General features: G+C 42.0%; 1 protein-coding gene across 2 annotated transcripts in view; it reads right to left on the reverse strand.

Annotated features, from left to right (window-relative positions):
• Positions 1-7,477: 7,477 nt before the first annotated feature.
• Positions 7,478-15,728, reverse strand: part of Tbc1d19 (TBC1 domain family member 19) — an 88,992-nt gene continuing 80,741 nt past the window's right edge. Inside the window, exons 21-22 of one of the 2 annotated variants that reach the window (XR_016537408.1) lie at positions 14,621-15,244; positions 7,478-7,908 (exon numbers count right to left, since the gene is read on the reverse strand). Coding sequence is in view for 1 of the 2 variants with exons in the window: in XM_090343735.1 (XP_090199861.1) it covers positions 15,170-15,244 (75 nt within the window). In the remaining variant the exon portion in view is untranslated. Of the gene's footprint in view, positions 7,909-8,974; positions 15,245-15,728 lie in introns of those variants that run through there. The other variant, XM_090343735.1, reaches the window with a different exon arrangement.

The raw sequence follows: 15,728 nt of genomic DNA on the forward strand, positions 1-15,728 counted from the left end.
TAACACTGTCCAAGAAGCATTGTCCTATTACCTCACTTATGGGATTGTAACTCCTTTGTACAGCTCCTTAATAATATCAAAAAAAAAGCTTAACCCCATAAAAATAACCCTATAAAAGAAGTTTCTGGCAACCACAATGACTAACAAGAAATCGATACAAACCCGGTAGTTATTTGTAGAACTCAGATGGAGGAAGAATTAAATGTAAGAGTCTCTGTCTATGTCCAGGCAGTATGTTCTGGCAAGTAGACTGCAGCCACTACTGCAGACTACTAAAAAGGGAGAGCAAACGACAATGCCATTTGACAACTTTTGTGTAAAGGTAAGCATTTTCATTTCTTAATTGCTGGATGAAGCAAATGAAAAATTATAGGGACCTGAAACCATCACTTCTTAGGGAATGATGATTATTAGTATGGAGAAAAAGATGAGAAAAATAATACGTATGCGCTTAAGTAAAAATACTGTCCATTTGAATTGAAGGTTACCTTTGAACACCTGGAAAGACTTAGTTGCATATCTAACCTACCATCAGTTGAAACTCTCACAACTGGATTTCCAGGCTTTGAAATGCTGTTTTACATTTTAAAATAACCCAGGACTTTTGGGTGAGTTCAGTAATTTGGGGTTTGGGCAAAATTGTTATGATGAGAAGCAATTCATCATAACAGGCAGCAGCAAGTTTTCTGGAAGCAGCTGTCATTCAGTAGAGATGGGCAGCCTGAACTTTAGAAAGGTAAAATCTGTGAAGAATTAACATCCATAGTGTAAGTGTCAATGTATGCATTGATAATGACATCTTGAAGAGCTGACCACAATTTACAATAAAGAACTACTAACATTATCTTGATAACCCATAAATACAGGGGAAGAATCAAATTATTGGAGCTTTTCTATATTATATTCATCATATGAGTCTATTCTGTGCTAGGGTCACAGAATCCCAAGGCTGAGGAATTCATACAGAATAAATGTTTAGCTCACAGTTCGGGAGGCTGGGAAGTCCATTCACAAAATGTTGGCATCTATCTGGGGTTCTCCTGCCACAACACACCACGACCGAAGGGCAAAGAGACGCTTGCTTCCGAGCGCCCTTCATTTGAGACATTAAACCCAGACATGAGCTCCTCATGAAATGGCTCTGACTGGGTTTGGGGTGGGGAATCAGAACGGGTGTGGGGAATTGTCTTAATTCCAGGGAACCAAAACCAAAGGTTCTTGCAGTATTATGGACCAGGGGGTAAAAGGGGAAGCAGATGGGAGTGGGGTATGAACAAGAAAACATCTAGTATTAAGTTCAGGTGTACAGAGTCTCCCATCTCTCTTCCTCACTCCAATCAGGAGCCTGAACTAGGAAGGCAGCAGGCATACAGGTTACACCTGCCACCGGAGACTGGGTGTGGAAGGGAAAGGCTGTTTCTTTCCTTGACTACCCATCAGGTGAGGGCCTTTGTAACAGCCTATGGGTGGACATCCCAAAAATCACACACAAGTTGTGGTCCAGAGCCAGACTCCTAAATATGCAGAGGTGCAGAAATCTAAATAGCCAAGACAACAAAAGTTGAAAGGCTAAAACTTCTTGAGGTCCATTATATAGGTACAAAATGGTATGTTATTTGTCAGTTCTCGTTCTAGACTGTGATCCTCAAACCTCAGCCTCCTGAGGCTTATAGACATAAGCCTGATCTGCTTCTAAAACAGTTACTTTTCATGGCAGTATCCCATTGTTTTTCTTTACAGTAGTCAATTTGGAACTTTAAAAAAATGACACAACTGGGGCCAGGAGTTAGGCCTAGTGGTGGAGTGCTTGCCTAGCATGCACGAAGACCCGGATTCTTGGTACCACATACACAGAAAAAAAGCCAGAAGTGGTGCTGAAGCTCAAGTGGTAGAGCTCTAGCTTTGAGTAAGACCAAGGACAGTACTCAGGCCCAGGACTGGCAAAAAACAAACAAACAAAAAAAAATGACACAACTTTAAAAATTGTGAGCTGAAAAAATATCTTTTGACTCCACAAAACATGACCAATTTTCCCCCTGAAGCTTCTTGCACAGAAAAGCACATTTAGAAGAGATTTACATATTCTGTGATGTGTCATTTTCAGCTTTAATCTATTTCTTTGGTCCTAGTATGATTTAAAGTTTCCCACTTTTTTTTTTGCATGTCCAGTAATTTTTTAAATTAAATACCAAGCACTGTGAATTTTACTTTTTGGGCTACTGGCTATATTTGTATTTTTACAAATAGCATTGAGCTCTCTTCTAGAATGGGGTTCAATTGACTGGAAAACATTTAATCCTTTTGATTTGATTTTGCCTGCAGGGACCAAAACATCATTTAGTCTAGGATTAATATTCCCCACTAATAAAGTGTCCTACCTAATGCCGCATGAAGTATGAGGTTTTCTGCTCCGGCTGGTGAGAGCAGGCACCATTCCTGGCCCTTGTGAGAATAAGCAGCTGTTTCTCCTAAGCCTTTTGAGTGGCGCCTATTTTTCAGCCTGGAGTAGTTCTTCTTACATGCGTGTCTGAGAAGAGCTCTCAGCTGAATAGCTGAAAGGATTGTTTGAAGAACTTTAGTTTTTCTCTCTGGTATTTCTTTCCTTCATTCGCTTGGAGCTTCGCCTCCTTGGCCTTCCAGTTCTGTATTTCCAGCCCAGGTTGATGGTAGGATCTTTTTGGATACCTACTTCCTAAGTTGTGTATTGGAAACTTTCCTCAGGTACTGAGTTGGGGCAGTTGTAAGACTCTGCTTGCTTGCTTGTCCATGCCTTGAAAACTGTTTTCAGTTTTCTATGAAAATAATTTGTATTGTTACTATGAAAGTGCTGTATAATAGGGTTTCCATTTCCTGTCAGAAAATATTTCTTTTTGTGGACAATGTCATCCCTTCCTTTGCTTTCCCTAGGTTTCCATCTCCCATTCCTGCCCACGAGTTACATAGGCCATTTTCCACATACTACAATTTGTCTACCTTTTCTCCCTCCCCCTCTGTACCTCCTACCTGCCCCCCTAAAAAAGAAAATATACAAAATAAAACCACCACCGCCACCACCAACAACAATAGGAAAATATGTTTCCATTTCCTGGAGTTTATTTCCATAAACAGTCTTTTAAATGTTCACAAAAGTTACACCTTTGTGTTCCTCCTCAGAATATCCCGCTCTGGTCTGTGTGTGAATGCCTAGAGTTCTGTATAGGTTGTCAGGTCGTTATAGATCTAGCTTCCACATATGAGAGAAAACGTGTTGTCTCTCTGAGCTTGGCTTACCTCACGATTCATTTCCCTGCAAATGACACAATCTTATTCTAATGGATGAGTAGAATTCTATTGTGTGTATATTCTACATTTTATGTATCTACTTACTGTTGTAGAGTATCGGGGTTGTTTCTGTAACTTGGCCATTGTGAGTAGAGCAGCAATGAGCATGAATGCGCACGTGTCTTTACAGTATCCTGACTGGTAAAGTTCTGGGCGTGGAATGGCTGGATCATGGGGAAGTTCTATGTCTAGGAAAACTGTCATTTTGTATTTACTTTTCTAAGTACAGGACAAATCTGATTCTGGTTATTCTACTGCCTTAGTTTGCTTGGCTTACTGTAACACTGGGCAGCTTTAATAACAGAAATTTACTTGTCACATTCTGGAGGCCAGAGAGCCCAAGATCAAAGTGACAGTGAGGTGGAATTAAATTCATCTGAACTCTGCTTCCTGCTTCATAGTGGTAGCATTCTCACCGTGACCTTGTCCTCCCCTTAGCAAACACTGCCACCACAGGAGCTCCACTTTTATGACTTCTTTTAAACTCAACTCCTTCCCAAATAGTATCATTTTGGGGCCATCATATGACTGCTACAGTAGGATATTCTTTTCCTTAGTATCCATCTTGGTCAGAAATGAAAAGTTCCTCAAACAAGCTTTCGAAGAAGACTGAATATACAAAGTGTTACTCATTTATTTATATGTAATGCATAGGAACTCTGGGTTAGGCAATTAGGTTGTTTTCCTGCAGTGTTTAAATGGATGAGTTAGTGTACACTGTACATTTCCACAGGAAAGCACAGTATAAATATTTCCCCAGTCGGGTGCAGTGGCTCACACCTGTAATCCTAGCTACTCAGGAGGTTGAGATCTGAGGATTGAGGTTCAAAGCCAGCCTGGGCACTAAAGTCTGTGAGAGTCTTATCTGCAATTAACCACCAGAATACCGGAAGTGGCGCTGTGGCTCAAGTGGTGGAGGGCTAGCCTTGAGCTGAAGAGCTTAGGGACAATGCCCAAGCCCAGAGTTCAAGTCCCATAACCAACAAAAGGAAAGGGGGGAGAGGGAAAGTGGGAGAAAAACATAGAAAAGGGTAACAGTGGTCAAGAAGTAATGTACTCACTACCCAATGAATGTAACTGCCACTCCTCTGTATATATAACCCTAACAATAAAATAAAAATTACCCTTTCCTGGAAGCCATAAACAATATTTCCCCAATGCATCCATCGGAGAACCCTAAAACTGACAGGACAATTCAGATGAGTCCTATTGTTCTGATCTTTTTTGCATGACTCTATATTTACTAATTATACACACCTCAAGGATAGTAATGGTTTTTTTCTTTTTTTTTTTTTGCCAGTCCTGGGCTTGAGCTCAGGGCCTGAGCGCTGTCCTTGGACTTTCTCAAGGCTAGAGCTCTACCACTTGAGCCTCAGCACCACTTCCAGCTTTTTCCTGTATATGTGGTACCGAGGAATCAAACCCGGGTCTTCGTGCATGCTAGGCAAGCACTCTACCACTAGGCCAAATTCCCGGCCCAGTAATGGTTTCTTTTTTGTAGTGTCTAGTATTAATTTTTTAAATTTTTTAAATTATTTTTTTGGCTACACAGAGGAGTTGCCATTCACTGAAGCAGTTTATGAATATAGTACATCCTGGTCCATGTCACTTCAACATTGTCACCCCCCCAACCCACCCCTTTCTATACTTACCTTAATTTTTAGGCTATGAATTTATTGAGTTATTTTTGCCTTTTAATAGAGCACTTTATATGTACAACACATCTCGGTCCTTGTCATCAACATCTTCATTTTCCTTTGAGCCGCCAGGTGGCTGGTCGCCCCTTAGAAGCCAAAGGATCCGAAGGTAATGTGGGACGTGTCTCCACACAGAGGCTGAGTATTTATATAGGCCATGACAGCCTGGAATGTCCCGATGGCCGCCATTCCCTTTCTCCAGCTGAGGCCTCTGCCCACGTCTGAAGGCTGAAGTGCTGCTTAGACCTCGAGCGCAGGGGAAGAGAATTCCTTGTTCCTAGCACAGTGCGCTCTTCCCATTTGTGCACTTGACTTCTGCCCTGGCATTATCCAGGTCTCTGATGGAGAGGGGTGGGTGGGGGTCCACTCTTAGGATGCAGTCCCTGAGTAACTGACCTCAGCCCCAAATCTTGCTTTTTTTCCAGACACATATTCACTTTCTTCCCCTTTCTTCTGGCACTTACACGTGAGAAATTCACTCATCCTTTGTCCCCATATATAAGGGAATGACGTCGCCCCCACACACAAAGATGGCTTCTCCTTCCACTCTGGGCCTGTTTCTTCCCTCCCTTTCCCTCTGCCTCCAGGAGCCAGCCACCCAACCACTTGGTGAAAAATGTATGTGAGGGGTGCCAAAATTAAATTGCATGTGAAGAGAAAATTTGTGCTGTTTCAAGAGTTTTGCAGTGACTCCACTAGAGGGGAATGAAATACTCTTGCTGCCATGAGCAAGTAGATACAATGAATAGGCTGGAGCCAAAAGAGGGGTAAATCTAACTCACTTGGTTGGCAAAAAAAAATGGGTGAGTGGAGTGGCCCAGCTTGTGTAGTGCAGCTGGAGACAGCCCTTGCTGTCTAAAGCAGCAGCTGATTTAATTAGAGCACATGAGGCTTCCTGAGCGTTTATTACTCTGGAAGATGATCTGAGAAATGATCTGGACCACATCAGAGAGCTTATTGCTCAATCGCTTCTGAGAGTACTGCTCACCTCATCTTTCTGATTTCCCAGGCATCTGCTACCTGAACGTTCGTCCTTTAAACAGATCTAATTCCTCATCTCTCCGATCCCCCAGGACACCATTTCTCTCTGCCACTTGGAATTCCAGTTTCAAATGTGAGACCAATAAACTCTTTTCAGCCTCTTCTCCTGAAGCTACAGTGTACTGTTTGCATAACTAAAGGCAGGCTGTATGTGCCCTGTGGTCAGTTTCTCTACAGATGTTTTATCTCTTACCCAAAGTGCCAGGCTCTTTCCTTAGTGTCAGTTGTAGAGGGCCATTCCCCCTTCCCTCTTTTTTTTTTCCCCCGGTCCTGGGCCTTGAGCTCAGGGCCTGAGCACTGTCCTTGGGCTTTCCACAGGGCTAGAGCTCTACCACTTGAACCTCAGCACCACCTCCGGCTTTTTTCTATGTATGTGGTATGGAGGAATTGAACCCAGATCTTTGTGTATGCTAGTAGGCAAGCACTCTGCCACTAGGCCAAACTCCTGGCCAGCCCCTTCTCTCTTTTTAGAATTTGTTCCAGTTCTCAGGCCTGACCTCAGGGCCTAAATACTGTCCCTGAGCATTTTTGCTCAAGATTGCACTCTACCACTTGAACTACAGCTCCACTTTTAGCCTTTTTTGGTAGCTAGCTGGAGATTCGTTTCATATTCCTTCCTAGACCAGCTTCAAACCACAATCCTCATATCTCAGTCTCCGGTATAGCTAAGATCACAAGCATGAGCCACTGTGCCTGGTTTCCCCTTCTCTTGCAAACCATTCCTGTCCCATGGAAGCTCACACCATCTGGTTAAACACTCTGTGCCTCCATGAAATCACTCAGTAATCTCTGGTCTTTCCTCCTCACTTTCATGAAAGCTAGCTTCCACTCTGTTTTCTGCTTTATCCCTGCTCCTGTGACCTCAAACAGTATGTTGATGATTCTGCTTACCCCACAGGCTCATGGTGTTTTGACCTTTCCTTTTTTTCTCCAGCACCATTCCTCTTTCCTTCAAAGTGTATGCAACTCATTCATCTATCTTTTTCTTGGGGGGAGGAGGGTTAGTCCTGGGGCTTGAACTCAGGACCTGAGAGCTGTTCCAGAGCTTGTTTTGCTCAAGTCTAACATTCTACCACTTGAGCCACAGCTCCACTTCTAGTTTTCTTCATGTTCATTGCAAAGAAGTCTCATGAGCTTTCCTTCCCCAGGACAGCTTGAAACCTCCGTCCTCAGATCTCAGCCTCCGGAGAAGCTAGGATTACAGGTGCGTGGCACCATCTATAGTCAACAGCAACCCACCCGACCTTTCATCTCTCCTCTAAGGTATGACCCATTATCCATCAAGTCAGCTTCTTCTTTGCAACCTCTTGTCCTGGTTAATGAGATCTGGAGTCCAATAAATAGCACCTTTTCTATTCCTTGCATTCTTCAATGCTTGAGAAAATTAAAATCTAGGGTTTTAAAGCACATGAGAATGACACATAATAAAATTAATTCCAAGGGAATGCGACTTCATTTTATATAAATATGGGCTTTTTAAAACTAAGCCAAGCAGAACAAAATGTTTAAAAATCTAAGCCTTGGATTTGTGTTGAGGCAGCATCCACCTCCTGGAGGATAGACTTGGTAAAGCCAGGAACAGAATAGCAGCATGGAAGGCGCATTCACTATGTGTGAATCGATCCAACGAACATGTGAGAGAGGCTTTTCAAGCTCATTCCATTATCCCAATCCATCGACAACACAATCCATGCCTGTGCAGGGAGGAGGGTCAAGAGCATTATGCCAGCAAGACTGGGCAACTTGGTGACTCTCCTGACCTCGCTCTTCAGCCATTGAGTTTGCACAACTCTGGGTTCCTGTCAGCATCAGCAGAGTGGAAGGCAGTCTTCACAATACTTTTACATATCTTATCTCAATGGATCATTATGAAAAACAAACAGAAATGAATTACAAATGGAAGCACTGTGAACTTGGCATTATCATATGCTATATCTAGTGTGCTAAATCAGTCTATCTCCTTACTTGTTACCTTATTTCCTTCTTACCAAAACAAATCTTCTATATACCTTAAGCTTAAGTTTTAATCTTACTGTTCCAGAGATAAGAAGTCCTAAAATCAAAAAATCAAAGTGTTGGCAGAGTTGAGTTCCTTCTGGATGCTCAGAGAAGACCACTTCCTTGCCTCTTGCAGAGTTTAGAGGTTGTATGAATTTTGTAATTCTTAGTCTTTCCCATCATATTAGAAGTCAGCATCATAGCATCTTTAAATTTCTCTCATCCCAGCCTCTCTCCTTCGTCAGTTATAAGGACTCTTAGTTGTCCTTACATTGGGCCCATCTGAACAATTCTCATCTCCAAATCCTTATTAATACCAGCAATTGTCACATTTGCTATATAATATAAGGTAGTATACATTCACATGTTTTGGGAATTAGAGCATCTTAGAGAGGATTATTATTTCTAATATAGGGAGGATGGCACCATTACTTCCAGAAAAAGGTGCTAGAATTCTACTTAGGTAGGTAGTGCTGTCTTTTACTACATTTGTTGCTGACAAGGCAATCACGCAAAGACACGTAAGCACTGAAGCTTAGCTCAATACCTCACTCAGATAAGCATTTAATAGCTGAATATATGTACCACATATATTTAAGATTAAAGACCAACTGAAGAATACAACAACTATTTTCTAATTAATATGACACAGGCATTTATCATGCCTGCATCCAACTGCTTAAAAAGGTAATTTTCAGATCAGCATTATCAAATTTCCTTCACTGTCTGCTTGATAGCTGAATGCCTCACTTCTATTTTATACTTAAATTGGCAAAACTATTACACTGATATAGCTTTAACATTATTTGTTGTATTGTTCATCAAAGAAGCACAGTACATTTAAAATAAGCCACAACATCTCTGTATTCTATTGCAAGTTCTAGTGAGTAAGAAAAGGAAAATAAAAGGCATACAGATTTAAAAGAAAGGAAACTTGTTTTTATTTTAGTATGCTACACATGTAGGAATCCCACAGAAAAGATAGAAGTAGTAATTTAGCAAGATCTCAGGATACAAACCGAGTTAAAAAGATCAGCTGAAGTTCTATCTTTTAACAACAAATCATTTGAAATTGAAATTTTAAGATATTATTAACAATAGCATCAACAACATGAACTCATTACAAATACTTTTAACAAAATATGTGCAAGAACCATAACATACTAAACTTGAAAACCTTTCTGAGTGAAATTTTAGAAGACCTCAATGGAGAGCTATACCATGTTAATAGATCTGGAAGACTCAGTATTGTCATGACATGTTTTCCCCAAGGTGACTGGTAGAGCCAATGCCCTCAATAAAGATCCCAAAAGGTCTTTTTTATCATTTGATGCTCACTGAAAAGCTAATGCTAAAAATTATTTGGAAATGCACAGAAGGTAGTCAAACAAAGATTATGGCAGTGTGGTATTGCAACAGGAAAGACAAATTCATAGAACAGAGTAGAATATCTAGAAGCCAGCATGGATACATGCCAGTCAATTTATATGTCATGCAAAGGTATGTGTTTACTTGTATCACACACATACAGACACCTACCTTAAAAAATAATAATAAAATGGAACGTGGGGTTGGGGCATTGCTTAAGTGGTACAGTGCCAACCTATCAAATGAGACCCTGAGTTCAAACATTAGTACCACCAAAAAATTTGATGGGCAAAGAAAAATCCAGAAGAGCCAAACCCAGTGTCAAGATGTATATGTATGTTGTGTATGCATATAAGCATAAACAGATCTTTGTAACCTTGGACTATGTAAAGATTCCATACATAGGACACAAAAAGCAAGCCCATAAAAGAAAATTGAACTATAGTGGACCTTAAAAAAATTAAAACGGTTCCTCTGTTTAAAAGATACTTTAAAAAATTCAGGAGAAAAAATTCAAGTTACTAGTGTATTTGGAATATATTCCTTCAGCTTAATAATGACTGATTAAAAATATTCAGAGTTGAACATTTTTTAAGAATACATTATGGATAGAGAATAAGCATGAAGACAGGCAACACCGTAATTAGGAAATACAAACATAAGCTATTAGCATAATGAATGAGATACTACCAAGTGATGGAAAGGATCTGAAGCAAGTGGAACTCCTCTACACTTCTGGTGGGAAGGTAAAATGGTAGAACCACTGCAGAAAGCAACTGGAAGCTTCCTTGAAACTTAAAACACCTATGTGCATATCACCGAGTGATGACCCTCAGAGAAAAGAACACATCTGCCAGCATGAAGACTCATGTTCAGCAGTGATAAGGAACCAACTACAGACCACACAGTATGGACGAGTCTCAAAATGTCACATTGAGTAAAACAAGGTAGGTACAAGAGATAGTGCAATTCTAGAAAAGAGAAATCTAATCTTTAAGCTGGAAGCAGAGCCATGTTTGGAACAAATGTGTGAATAGGGATTGAATGAGAAGGGCAACAGAAATATTCTAGTGTCTTGATTGCAACGGTGGTGGTGAATGGCTAAGCACATGACCTAGAGAACATAAAACATATGCATCATTTTATTGTGTATCAAGAATATCATAATAAAATGGACTTAGGAGCTAAACTGAATGAAGCATTTGCATCTTTTCTCCTAAACTCCTTTGGATACCTACAGAGAACTCAACTGAACAAAGCACGAAATGTAAGCCACTATTCTAAACAAGGGACTTCCTTCAGCATTGACATGAGGAACGTGACTGGATGACATCTCTCATTTATTCTACACACATGTAAGAAGCTCACTGTGGGCCAGCCATTGCACTCATTTCTAAGGATGAAAAGCTGTAACTAAGCCATTTTTTGTTCCCAAGGAGCCACAGCCTAGCAGCCCAGAAAACCCAGTGCACACAGATTGGGATAAAGCACATGTGCATTTACAGATGATGCTACACTTGAGCTGGGTTTGAAGGAACACATTAGGAGTTCAATAAGGAGACAAGACGAGGCATTCTGAGCAGAGGTAGCAATATAGGCTAAGAGCCAAAAGCAAAAGATAGCCCAGGTGAAGCACTCCAGGTTGCTTACGGCTACAGCACATGGACTTTCCCTTATAAAGTATGGCTGTGTCTTAGATGAAAGACGGTTTTCTTTAAAAATGCTACTGTACTTTGAACAGTTGACCTGAGCTGTCTACTAGATGATATCTATAGTATAGTGCACTAAGAGGAGAATGATTACCGTAAGTTAGAATCCATTCTCTTGTAAAGAAGGTTCTTTGGCTAATGTCAGAATGGTCCAGAAAGGCTGGTGGAATGTGATCTGAGGATCAAAAGGGACCAGAGTAGCTTTCCACTCCCTCCCTTCACAGAAGATGGAATCTCTTTTTGGACATGCTGGGATTTGAACTCAGGGCTTCATACTCAGTAGGTGAGTGCTCTACTAAGCCACGTTTCCAGCTATTCAATCACCTGTTGCAGAAATTCTACATCCTACATCTTTTCTATTTTATCTTTGTTTTCCTTTAAGGAGTAAAGCAGTCTTGTGATTAAGGGCCCTGGGCTTGCAAGGACTGCAGACTAGTTCTACAGTTCCTCCACGGTTCCTGTGGCTGTGAGGTGCAGGGTGGCTAGGGCTCAGCCCAGAGACCAGAGCTAGGAAGCAGCCTCACCTGAAAAGAAGCGGGGCTCCAAAAGTCTCACCAGAGCAAGCCAACTCCAGACGGGGAGAGGGGACTATGTGGACGGGAAAGGACATTCCCCAAGCCAGGGACGCAGATACATACGGACAACTGTCCTGTGTCTCCCACACCACCCGAGTGGACGAACCACGAGCAGCTTGCGACAGCTACTGCTCCATCTTCTGAGCACCAAAGGGGAGCAAGAGGAACTAGAGAACAGTGATGAAAACAGGATGAGGTCCTCAGCTCCAGGGTACCTTCACCCCACGGCAGAGATTTCTCCATGGCATCTGGAAACGCAGAGAGAGGAGGTGAGCAGCCATGGCCGGGAACCTTGGGGGTCGGGGTCCAGGATGTTAGGCCTGTGTGGGGGCCCCACGGAAGACGAACCTGAGGAACCATTCCTGTGCCACAGAGAGAGAGAGCCCCGAGGCTAGGACACGCCAGGGGCTGCACTTGGAGAACGAAGGGAATCTACACGCCGACAAGGAAGAGTGGAAGAATGGGGTGAGGCTGGGCTTTCAAGGAGAAGGCCAAAGACTGCGGACGATGCTCTGCTATCTTCCCTGAGAAGGGGACGGGGGGACAGGGTGCAGTTACATCAAAGCTGGGAACTGGAATTAGCTAGATGACCCGATCACAGTAATGGTTAAGTTAGCTCAGACCTGGCGTGTTGCATTGGTGGATGAAGTGACACCGGGAGAGCCCATGTGCTGGGGAACAGTGGCCAGTCAGACGCAGCCTTGTGGTCACTGGGGGTGGAACAGATCTGAAGGTGTGGCAGTGACTGACAGGTGGCAGGCAAGGACAGTAGCAGGATGGAGCACATGTGGTGGCTTGGGAGGTACGACGAGATGGCACGGATGGATGAGGCAGCCTGGTTGTGCTCAGTGCAGCATCTTTACAGAAGCTAAGCGCAGCGTGTGGCAGAGCGTTGAGACAGCACACATCATGACCTGACCCACAAAGTCTGGCTTGGGAACTGAGATTTGCAACCACTGCCTAGAACCCCCCACCCCCAAGTGAAATATCTGTGCAGTATGGGGCATTCATTTGAAAAATGGACAAATGATCTAGAAAAAATGAGCAGATGCAGTAATTCCTGCCGTCTGTCTGCTTCCCACCACAGTACAGACAAGGGAAACTGAATGATTTAGGGGCTGACAACTTAAGGCCAGAATCCTAGTCTATATTACTGTGTTCCCTCATGTTAGTAAGTTTAATTACTATGAAGAAGCCAAAACAGACCCTACAAAAACACATGTGTCCTCGTATTTTTGTTGTTTGCTTAGTATAAGGAAGAACAATTGTGAATTTATTACCTTCCACAGCAGTGAAATGGGATTTACAAAGAACCAATCACAGAGCAAATTACCCAAACAAGAGTGTATAAATTTACAAATTAATAACCCTATTATACCAAACCACCATAGTTTTGTGCTATATTTCATATAAAAATTTTTTTTTGGTTGGTCGTGGAGTTTGAACTCTGGGCCTAGACGCTGTCCCTGAGCAATTCAGCTCAAGGCTACCACCCTACCACTTAGAGCCACAGCACCACTTCCAGTTTTCTGGTGATTAACTGGAGATAAGAGTCTCACAGGGCTGACAGTGCAGCCTAGTGGCAGAGTGCTTGCCTAGCATGCGTGAAGCCCTGGGTTTGATTCCCTGGTACCACATACATAGAAAAAGCCAGAAGTGGTGCTGTGGCTCAAGTGATAAAGCGCTAACTTTGAGAAAGCCAAGAACAGTGCTCAGACCCTAAGTTCAAGCCCCATGGCTGGCCAAAAAAAAGGTCTCACAGATTTTTTGTGCCTGGGCTGCCCTTGAACTGTGATCTTCAGATCTCAACCTCCTGAGTAGCTAGGCATGAGCTAGCACCTCCCAGCTTCTATTTCATATGATTTCTAACATGTGCCATCAAGATGAAAGATTCATGGGCTGGATATGGTAGGACATGTCCGTAATCCCACCTCTGTGGGAGAGTAAATAGGGGAGGATCACTGCTTTATGCCAGCCAAAGCAAAAGAAGTTAGTGAGACTCTCCCTCAAAGAACAAACCAGGTATGTGGGTACCTGGAATCCTAGCTACCTTGGAGGCCAGCTGCAGGCAAAAGTAATATTGTACCTGAAAAATAAGCTAGAGCAAAAGAGGACTGAGGGCATGGGTCAAGTGTTTAAAAACTTGTCTGGCAAGTAAAAGGCTCTAAGTTCAAATTCCAGCTCAAAAAAAAAATCATGAAATAAATTTGGGTGGAACTGTGCACTAGGCAACCCATAACATCTGAAGCAATCAGCATCTAGAATTGATTGGAAAAGGAAAGGATAGTAGGTTTTGGATTTTTTCACATACTAATATTCCATATTACTGAAATGGTAGGCCTTTAGAAGGTACTACAAAATAAGACCATTTACAATAAAGGCCAAAAGAAAACCCCAGGCCTTCCATAATGTCTTCAGTTCTAGAACAAATGTTTTTGCCCTAGACATCAATCCTGTGAAACCAAACTCAGCAGACGGGTATGGTTTTGAATATTCATTCCCTCAACCCCCTTCCCCACCGTAGGTGTCCTTGGACTGGAATATGGCCACAGATCTCAGCAGAATCCAGGCTTCTAAGCAAGAGACTGCCAAGTGCAAAGAACTCTCTACATGTCTCTTTCTGAGTGTGACAACTAAGATATCATTGGGTAGATTTTATTCGACTTTTCCCAGGAGAAATGCTCGAGGAGAAAGAAAATGGTGTGGGAATCCAGAAAATGCCCAGAGAGTGACAAGTTTCTAAAAACAACATATTTCAATTTCTACTAAAGACATTATCTTGTTCAATTCTTCTCTCATCTCACCCCATGCCTGGCTCTGAGTGAAGAACAATCTGTAAGACGAAAACAATACAATGTGTAGGGTAAAGTTACAGACTAACATAAAAGAATTGTCTCAGAAGTTCTGTTACCTCTTGAAGTTTATTGCAGTGTCTTCATTGCTTAGTGCGTATCTTGTTACATGCCTTTTACAAGCCAGAAGTGGATATACAGTGTGTTTGATTAGCAGAAGTGGGGCCAGGAGTTTGGCCTAGTGGTTGAGTGCTTGCCTAGCATGCACGAAGACCTGGGTTTGATTCCTCGGTACCACATACATAGAAAAAAGCCAGAAGTGGTGCTGAGGCTGAAGTGGTAGAGCTGTAGCCTTGAGAAAGTCCAAGGACAGTGCGCAGGCCCTGAGCTCAAGCCCAGGACTGGCAAAAAAAAAAAAAAAAAAAAAGACCTGATTTAGCAGAAGTAGTATGTATTGCTTCTCTCTTGACAATCAGAGGCATGCAGTGCAATTTTTGGTGTGCAGTTATTGTTTCAGAAAGTGAAAAACTACTTAGCTTTAACTGAGAAGGGAACATGATCTTTATTGGCTTATATGCAAAGTTTAATTTTGGTTTTATGCAGAGTTTGCATAGTTCATGATTAGTTTCTAATGAAAAACTAGCTGTGTCATCAGTGACTGAAGAAGATCAGGTGACAGTAGCAAACAGAAAAATTTGAAGAAGAGGCATAACTTTTAATGTAGAAAGGTCAGCAAGAACTGCCTGGAATAAAAACACAAAAATGATGATTAATGCCTAATGAAGTCTGATAAGGCATAACAGGAGTACCACAACAATGGAATTTAAGTACTGACATACTCTTAGATTCTACAGATTCGTCTGAAATGTCTGTACCCAAGCTATAGCTTTCCTTCCTCTTCTGAAGCTCTGAAGGTTAGTAAGTACTCAAAAAGCTAAAATGTGCAATGGAAAATAACCTGTGCCTTAGCCTTGAGCCTTCTTCAAATATACAAGTAGCATGAGTTTATAAGAGGTCTAACATTTCAACTTGCTTCTATAAATAATCGTACACCATGAATCCTTGAGCTGTTATCTTAGTGTAGGGAGTATCTGACTGCAGGAAGTCATCCCAGCGAGAACTAGTCTATCCAGTCACAAAATATATAAACATCCTCTTCCCTTTAAACAAAGCAAGGAGGCAGCTATTTTGAGGATAAAATGTACATTTCTTTAAGAGAACAAATAG

Source organism: Megascapheus bottae, chromosome 13 (assembly GCF_031878675.1).
Source record: "Megascapheus bottae isolate mThoBot1 chromosome 13, mThoBot2.hap1, whole genome shotgun sequence".
Taxonomy (NCBI): Eukaryota; Metazoa; Chordata; class Mammalia; order Rodentia; family Geomyidae; genus Megascapheus; species Megascapheus bottae.